The 8,781-nt window shown below is 39.8% G+C and overlaps 1 protein-coding gene across 1 annotated transcript in view; it reads right to left on the reverse strand.

Annotated features, from left to right (window-relative positions):
* Positions 1–8,781, reverse strand: part of Ndufaf2 (NADH:ubiquinone oxidoreductase complex assembly factor 2) — a 118,631-nt gene that overhangs the window by 33,312 nt on the left and 76,538 nt on the right. Inside the window, exon 3 of the mRNA XM_005356771.2 lies at positions 629–669. Within this exon, the coding sequence (XP_005356828.1) occupies positions 629–669 (41 nt within the window). The remainder of the gene's footprint in view (positions 1–628; positions 670–8,781) is intronic.

Below are 8,781 nucleotides of genomic sequence, written 5' to 3' on the forward strand. Positions count from 1 at the left end.
CTCCACTCACAGTCCCTGCACAAGGTCAAACAAGGCAAAACTCCAGGATGTGTGGGTGGGCAGTGTGTTCTCCACACCCCGCCCCTCAGCAGAAGCTGTTGGCACTTGATGGTTGCTGAGAGAGGGAGAATCATTCCCTCTTGAGGATATTCCCACTGGTAAGCTTTCTATGGCAGTGGCTGTCCCCATGTCCATCCACATATGTGCTAAAAGGGCTCAATGGATTATGGAAAAAGAAAGAAGAAAAACAAAAAGAGACATGAAATTGAGAGATGGGAATGTGAGAGGGGGATACAGGGTAGTTGGTGGAGAGAAATGAGAAAATGGATATAATTATATTTCATTGAATCCACGCATGAAGTTCTCAAGAATAAAGAAAAATTATAAGAATACAAGAATATGTGCATATATTTTTATCATACAATATTTTATTTCTATGTAATGGTAATATATTATAATAAAATATTTTTCTAGAAATACTTGAGAATTACTTCTTACAGAGTAAAATTAATACTCTGAGATGTATATTTTTCCCAAGAATTTATGTATGTTTAGTAGTACAAGTTCTCAGCTGAAAACACAGCATTACAAGCATAAACCATTTGAATATTTTCCCATGTATTCTTACCTCCATAGTAGGTGGAGTCTTTCTTGTTCTTCTAATCCACGCTAGAATGAAAAATAGCATTTAAATATCTGTTTTCCATAATTTATCCAAAGTAAACATTTTTTTCCTTTTACACTTTTTTTTAATGAGGGACCCAACAGCATGTGTGGAGATCAGAGGGTAACCTAGCAAAGTCACTTCTCTCCTTCTACCATGTTGGTTTTGGGAATGGAACCCAGGTTATCAAGTTTAATGGCAAGAGCTTTTACTTGCTCAGCCATCTTGCTGGCCATACATAAAGCTTTGATCCATTCATCTATAAGATATTTTTTAAACATCTATGATGAACTGTTTTAAATACTGGAGTTTGAGCAGATGAAATGCCTCAATCGACTGTAGCACAAATACGAGGGAAGTGGGTACAGGAACTAAACACACAGATGTATAAAGTCAGGTGGTGACAGGTGTTGTGAAAAAATACTAGACTGTCCCGAGGACAGTTTCTTATCTTCAAAACCGCAGCTCGTAATCATCAGAATTCAATTTAGTCTATTTATGGAATAAAGAACAAATCACAATAAAGTTCTAGGCAATGTCAAAATTATATTATTCTGAAAATCTGAATTTGTAATTGCCCAATTTATCGAGGATTTAGAAAAGTTTTTATTACAGGAATTTTTCTTCTTATGTGCTCTAGTAAGTAGCTGCCATCTGTGGCTGGAGAATACCATCAGTCTTCACTTGAACTCTTGGGAGGCAGGATACAGAGGTGGAGCACAGACACTGGTTCAATGCCCACTTAGTAGACACTGCAGCAGAGGGAAGGGAATAGAGCAGCTGCGTCCAGAAAAGCTATACAGCCTGCTCTAGATCAGGAACGCTACACAGCATGCTCTAGATCAGGAAAGCCACACAGTACACTCTAGATCAGGAATGCTACACAGTACGCTCTAGATCAGGAAAGCTACACAGCATGCTCTAGATCAAGAAAGCTACACAGCACGCTCTAGATCAGGAAAGGCACACAATGTGCTCTCTAGATCAGGAAAGCTACAGAGTGTGCTCTAGATCAGGAAAGCTACAGAGTGTGCTCTAGATCAGGAAAGCCACACCGCATGTTCTAGATCAGGAAAGCTACACAGCATGCTCTAGATCAGGAAAGCCACACAGCACAGTCTAGATCAGAAAAGCCACATAGTATGCACTAGATCAGAAAAGCTGTACAGCATGCTCTAGATCAGACTGCCTGGGTTTTCCTTTCACCTCCATCACTTCCTAGCTATGGTGCAGGGAAGGGAGTGGAGCAGCTCTGTCCAGAAAAGCTGCACAGCATGCTGTAGATAAGAAACGCTGTACAGCATGCTCTAGAGCAGAAACACTACACAGCATGCTCTAGATAAGAAATGCTACACAGCCTGCTCTAGACCAGAAAAGCTACACAGCATGCTCTAGACCAGACTGTCTGGTTCTCCTTCCATCTCTATCACTTCTAGCTACAGTACCCAGGGCAACTTAATTTTCAAAGCATCAGATTTCGATTCTGTAAAATGGAAATTAAAATGGTACCTATAGCAAATAGTTGTTTTGAAAGCTACATGATTTTTATATTTACATATATCTTCAGCTTACTGTTTAGCATATAAACATATAAATGTATTCTTATTGTTCATTGTATTTAGTACATCTATGTTTGTTTTTCTGTTTTGTTTTATTTGAGGCAGGGGCTCACTATGTAGCTTTGGATGGCTTGCAATTGGCTTTGTAGACCAGGCTGGCTTTGAACTCACAGAAATCTTCCTGCCTCTGCCTCACAAGTATAAGATTAAAGGTGTACAGCACCACCCCAGTCTTATACATTGTCTATATATGTTTTCAAAAGCAAAGACTCAATAACATCTGCTTGTCCTATGAGGGTTTACAGGAAATTCTGAAAAGCTCACTGTTGGCTATGTAGTCTCTAGAGCAGTGGTTCTCAACCTTCCTTGTTGCGACCCATTAAGATAGTCCCACGGGTTGTGGTAACCCCCAACTATAAAATTACTTTTGTTGCCATTTGATAACTGTAATTTTGCTACTTTTATGAATTATAATGTAAATATCTGTGTCTTCCAACTGTCTTAGGAAACCCATGTGAAAGGGTCATTAGACCCCCAAAAGGGTCGCAAGTCAATGTTGAGAACTACTGCTTTAGAAAGGGAAAAACAGTTTTCTAATTTTAGTTGACTCGGCCTTCTCTGTAAAACCGTTAAGTGTCCTTCCGTATCTTATAGGGAAATTAGATAAATTCTCCAGGTTTGAAGATCTGCCCTTGCCTTGGCTCTGAAATCAACCATGCCTTCCTAAGCAGTCTGTCAACCTTTAGCAGCAAAGGGCACCAAAGAAGGAGGAGGGCTAGCTGCAAACCTAACCATGGCAGAAAGGACAAAACATCGACCCCGTTCCACACACCAGGGAACGAGGTTCAGACAGACTGAGCAGGCTGGGAATTAAACATGGTAAATGTCCGTGAAGACAGAGCTCTCCCAGCTCAACAGACCAGACACCACTCTTCAAGTCAGCTTTGCCGAATGCTTTATCACACAAATAATAACACCAGGACCTACCTTTCTGCAGAGTCTAGTTCTGCATGGTCGTGGGTGTGGAAACAGACATTGCACTGTGGGCTGGGATTACTGCCCCTTTGCTGTGCTCTCCTGCACTGACCCACGTGCTCAGCACTCTCTACTCCATTTGTGAATTACTCTACATCTGATTCTTTTCTGCATTCTCTTTTTACTATCCTTAGCTTCTATTTGACCCATCTGAACTAAAACTTGCAAAGATTTTATATGACTGTAGGTTGTCAACATCAGGGCGCACCAATGGGAAATTTATCTATCATGCAAATGCCCTGAGAAAGTAAGTCTTTAATACTTACATGCATGCACATGTCCAATGCATATTCCAATATATATTACAATGAATTGTAATAGTTCTTGCCCATTAGAAATAAAAGGCTTTGTAACATCAGAACTCCTCTATGTCATCAAGGAAAAGAAGTGATTTCCAATATTTTCAACTACTTCTTTATTGTCAAAATGTTATTTATATTTGTTGATTTTTTCCCCCAGAAAAGAGGTTGGATTAAATCATTCAGTGTAAGGCCTACACTTCTTAAAAGTTTCAGATAACTCTTCAGCTTTAATTCACATTAGAACTTAGTTCAGAACAGTCAACCACCAAGACAGTATTCAGCAAATTTGAGACTCAAGCTAAATTCAGTCTACTGCTTGTTTTTACATCTTTATGTGGCGTTTTTAAATGTCAAAAGATGCATATTTCATGACATATGAAAATTATAAGTAACTTAAATTTTCAGGGTCTATAAATATAATTTTATCAAAACACAGCCATGCTGATTTGTATCTATGGCTACAGCAGCAGAATTGAGCAACTGCAATAGCCCAAATGACCCACAAAGTCCAAAATACCATCTGGTCCTTTAAAGAAAATGTGTGCCAACCCACAGGGCTGTCATTTAGTACAATCCATTCAGTAACAAGTATATATCTAATGCAAACCACTACTCTAATACCTAAAACAAACTTCATGATCAGCTATTATATATCTACTAATGATTACTGTATATTCTAGAGTCTATAAACACATACCAGTGGGAAGAGACTGTGATGAAGTGTAACAGTATAATGCACACTATGATCAGGAGAAAACACCGCAAAATAACTGCTTTACCGGGAAGTCCACAGAGCAGCATTTTCAGATTTCTTCCAAGATTGGAAAAAGATGTTTTAATAAACATAGAGCATTACAAAAGATTCTCCCATCTTTTTCAGTACTTGAAGATTGAACCCAGGGGCCTTGTGCAAGGCAGGCAAGCACTCTGCACCACCAAGCCGCACCCCTACTTATTTTAAAAGGTTTTAATAAAGGTGAAGACATGGGAGTACTATCTCTTGTTATACATCTTTAAATATTAGTTTATAAAAATTGAAAGAAAGTTTTATGACATAAAAATTATATAGAATTAAAAATTTCAGTATCTATATATCATATTGTGTTAAAACATGTGATTTCTGATGTTTATTGGTTTTATTTTAAAATATCCATTTATAAGTTTGAGAATGTAACAGAGTCCAGATGCTGAATGCTGGGTGCCAGCCAGTCACTGTCACAGCACATCATTCTCTGAAAAAGGACCACCGGCTTCTCCAGGCTTCATTTTAAATGATCATTTCATGATCTTTGCTTTAAATGGATACATAAACATTAACTACTGCAATAAAATTGTATATTTATGATTCTTCACAAACCAGATACCTGAAACCTCTTTAGATGATGGCCGGTGGCACTACTGTTTGTTATGAATCCATAACAAGTAAAGACCACAGCTGGACATGTTCCATGTGATCACTAACTTTGACAATCAGACCCACTTTCTCAGCTACCACAGGTCACACAGACATATCCCGGTGAGAGCCGGCAAAAGGTAGAAGAGGAGGGGATGGAAAAAAGCAGTACTACTGAAGCATGATTTTTAAATCTCAAAACAATCTAAACAATACCTCTATCCAATTATGAATCATAAAACGTTCTTACTATTAGTAAAATATCTATAAGGTGATTTCTGTACCAGTCGTCTTTATGCTACCATTGTTGAAAGAGAATTCAGCAAAAGGACTGGACAGTTAAGGTCCTAAGATCCTAGTGGTCTCTCATCTGCTCATCTGCATTCTCATCACTATGCATGAACTTTAATATTCCTGTTGGCACATACAAACTACATTGAGTATAAAGGTGAGCATGCAATTAAGGCTCCCATTAATCATGTAGAGAGACAAAAAAAAAAAGCAGGGAGAAGAATGCTCCATGAGGCATACTTTCCCCTAATCACTACAGGCATTAGGATCCTTCTAGAAACACTGCTAACCATGTATGGTAAATTAGATATCCTACCACCAGGTTACTAGGTGAATAAAATCAAAAGTATAAAGAATATAAAGATGTTACCGGTTTGCTCAAAATCTGTAAATTTGGAAGAGATGTTTATTTTACTTAAGGAAGAGACTGATAGAGTCTAATAATTAGAAAAGAAAGAAACAAGTGATCTTCACCAGTTCTGAGTGTTGACACCTCATACAAATAAATAGATAAATAAATAAAGGTACACTTTCTTCAAGTTTGAGAAATTCTTCAAAAGACTTATTGTGAAATGAGTTGTTCTCTGGTAACTGAACTTTAAGTATATCTGACATTATATAAGATATAAGAATTATCTGGTGACCTTTAGGATTCAGGGTGGCTTCTTAAATATGAAGCAAAAACTTGAAGCTTCATCTTAAAAGTGCAAGGAACTGATGCTGCCAATAGACATCCAGGTGGAAAGAAGGCAGATCGTTGCCTGGCTGGCACCTTCATCACAGTCTCACAGGATCCTTGCTAGAGCAACCAGCTAAGCTATGCCTGGGCTCCTGACTCACAGAAATTCTGGGGTAATAAGCATATGCTGTTTGGAGTAGCGAAGTTTGCTATACTTATATATGGCAAGAGGAAGCAGAGCAAGCTCATCAGCTCTTTCTTGCACTGCTGCACCTTATATTCCATTGCACGGAAGCAGGACAATTACTTAGGTAGACAGACATATGTCTTTATGTCTCTGGGTAAATACCTAGTAGAATTTCTAAGCTGTGGGGCAGGTGTATGTTCACATTTATAAAGAACTGATGAACTATTTTTTGTAGCTGTCGTCCTATTATTTTATATTTCAGGCGGCAATTTATAAAAGGTTGAGAGAATTTACAATGGTGAAATATCAGCTCCACTTTTTGCCCATTCTTAAATTCTAATGTTCTCAGAAGTAAGCTGTCTTGCTAAAACATTTCCATTCTCTATCTCCCAGTTTTATTCTTGTTTAAAAAAAATTTACTATGTTGCTATAAATCAAGTCAGAATCAGCATATCAAGTTTTTAAAAACTAGTGTTGGGGGAGGTGTTTACACGCCTCCGCACGCATGATACTGACATCAGACACCATCCTCTATGACCTTCCATTTAGAAGATGTGAGTGTGTGCACGTCAGGAGGTGCATGTATGTGTGGAGGTCAGAAAACAACTTGCCTGAATTGCTTCTCTCTTTCTGCCAAGCGGGTTCAGGGGATTGAACTCAAGTTGCTGGACTTGGTGGCAAGTGCCCACTATCCACTGAATCAACTCACTGGCCCTTCTCTCCCTCATTTCTTAAGATGAGTCATCTCACTGAACTTGGAACTAACTCACTGACTGGTCAGGCTGGCCGGCCGGCAAGCCCTATTATTCTCCCTTCTCTGCTTTCTAGCTCTGGGTTATCGGCATGCAATACCACATCTGGCTTTTCATCTGGGTGCTGGGTGCAAGAAACTCAGGTCTTCACACTTGCACAGCAGCACCTGCTGAGCATCTTCCCAGCCTTTGACTTTCCAATGTGAAAACAACTCAATATACTGGAATAATCTAGCCAGTTAGCATAACCTAACATTTGGGGGTGGGAAGTATTTTGGGGATTAAAATACTTGCACATGCCACCAAGTGACCTACCACTGAGCTATTCCCCAGCCCCCTTTTTACTTCTGTTTGGAACAGGTCTTATTAAGTAGTCCAGTCTGGCAAGACTCACAATCTTCCTGACTAGACTAACTATATAGCCACCCAAGTGGCTGGGATTAGAGGTATACACTATCACATCCGGCTCACTTTTGATCGGTTGCAGGTTTAGGTTGCTGACATTGTGTCAGTGGTTTCTATGTCTGTGTTGATGTGGGATTCTGGCCTGTAGTGTTATCTCTTCATTGTTTCTGTCAGGATTGATAAACAAGATAACCTGGGTTTCATAAAACTAGTACTGGCTACACTGTGATCCAAAGCGAGGAGAAAAATGTCCATTATTTAATTTCTCGGTACAGTTCTCACTAGGTAAAACTATTCATTATAACTGTTTTTAATATCATTCTGACAAGCTCTGCCTTTCACACGGTCTTTTTAGACTTAAATTTATTTTAACTATTTACTATTATATTTAAAAGTAAAGATGTTTGTGACTGTCTATTTATAGCTCCATCTTGCACAATAACCAAAAGATGGATGCGAGCTAAGCCAAGCGTGCACTTTGAGGAGTGCAGAAACTGTGACAACGTACAACCACAGTTGTTCGCCTGGGAATGTAAGCACGCTGGGCCGAGAGAAAGAAATACACCAAATACAGAAGGACGGCCACATCTGCTTCTACCTGGATGACAAGTCTAGAACGGTCAAACGCATAATGACAGAGGGTAGAGTAGTTCATTGTTAAGGGAGGGGTTCAGTTTGAAATGATGAAAACATTCTGGAGATATGGAACAGCGCTGAAGCCTGAACAACAGTCTGAATGTGTATAAGGTCTAAGATGCAGCACTTGAAATACCACCCAGAGACTACCCTAAAAACCACCTTACTGTATGTCAAGTGTTGAGGGAGGCCCTGAAGCGCAGTGATGGGAAGTCGGGACTCCACCGTAAAGAACTGTCGAGTCCAGGAGACGGAGGCAGCAAAGCAATCAGGGAACTTGTTAGTGTGTTAAGTGCTATGAGGAGGGTAGGAAATGAGCAGCAACACAAGAAACATCTCATCTGGGGCTAGGACTGGCTGAGAGTGGGCATCAACATCGACCCCACTGAAGGAAAAGGAGGTGTTAGCCAAGTTACTACAGAGGTGGGATAAATGTAACATCATACAGTTAATAAAAGGGAATTTCATACAAGGCAATGAGTGAAGGAGCTGGGGCTGGGGCTTAGCAGTGCAGCTGTGCCTTGCATGTCCAAGGCCCTAATTCAGTCCCTGAATCAACAACAGGAGAACAAAACATCACAGACTTAGAAGATATGATTTGATTTCAAATCTTGTAGCGGCTGTTAGCTTGGGGAAGGTTGTACACACTCTCGACTCAGCTGGAGAAACCAGGAGTTTACAGATGTTCTCACTGTCTCATCTACCCACAATTCCTACTGATGGAACTTCTGTGTTCTTCCAGCTATGGACCAGGGTTTGCACAGCTTCCTTTCTCAAGGGCTTTCAACTGATACATGCTGTCTTTGGGATTGGATCCTCACCACCACTACTGAAAATCCTCTAATTTCCTGCCTCCAAGACAGCCAGCATAAGCCCTC

The sequence above is a fragment of the Microtus ochrogaster genome, chromosome 19 (assembly GCF_000317375.1).
Source record: "Microtus ochrogaster isolate Prairie Vole_2 chromosome 19, MicOch1.0, whole genome shotgun sequence".
Classification (NCBI taxonomy): Eukaryota; Metazoa; Chordata; class Mammalia; order Rodentia; family Cricetidae; genus Microtus; species Microtus ochrogaster.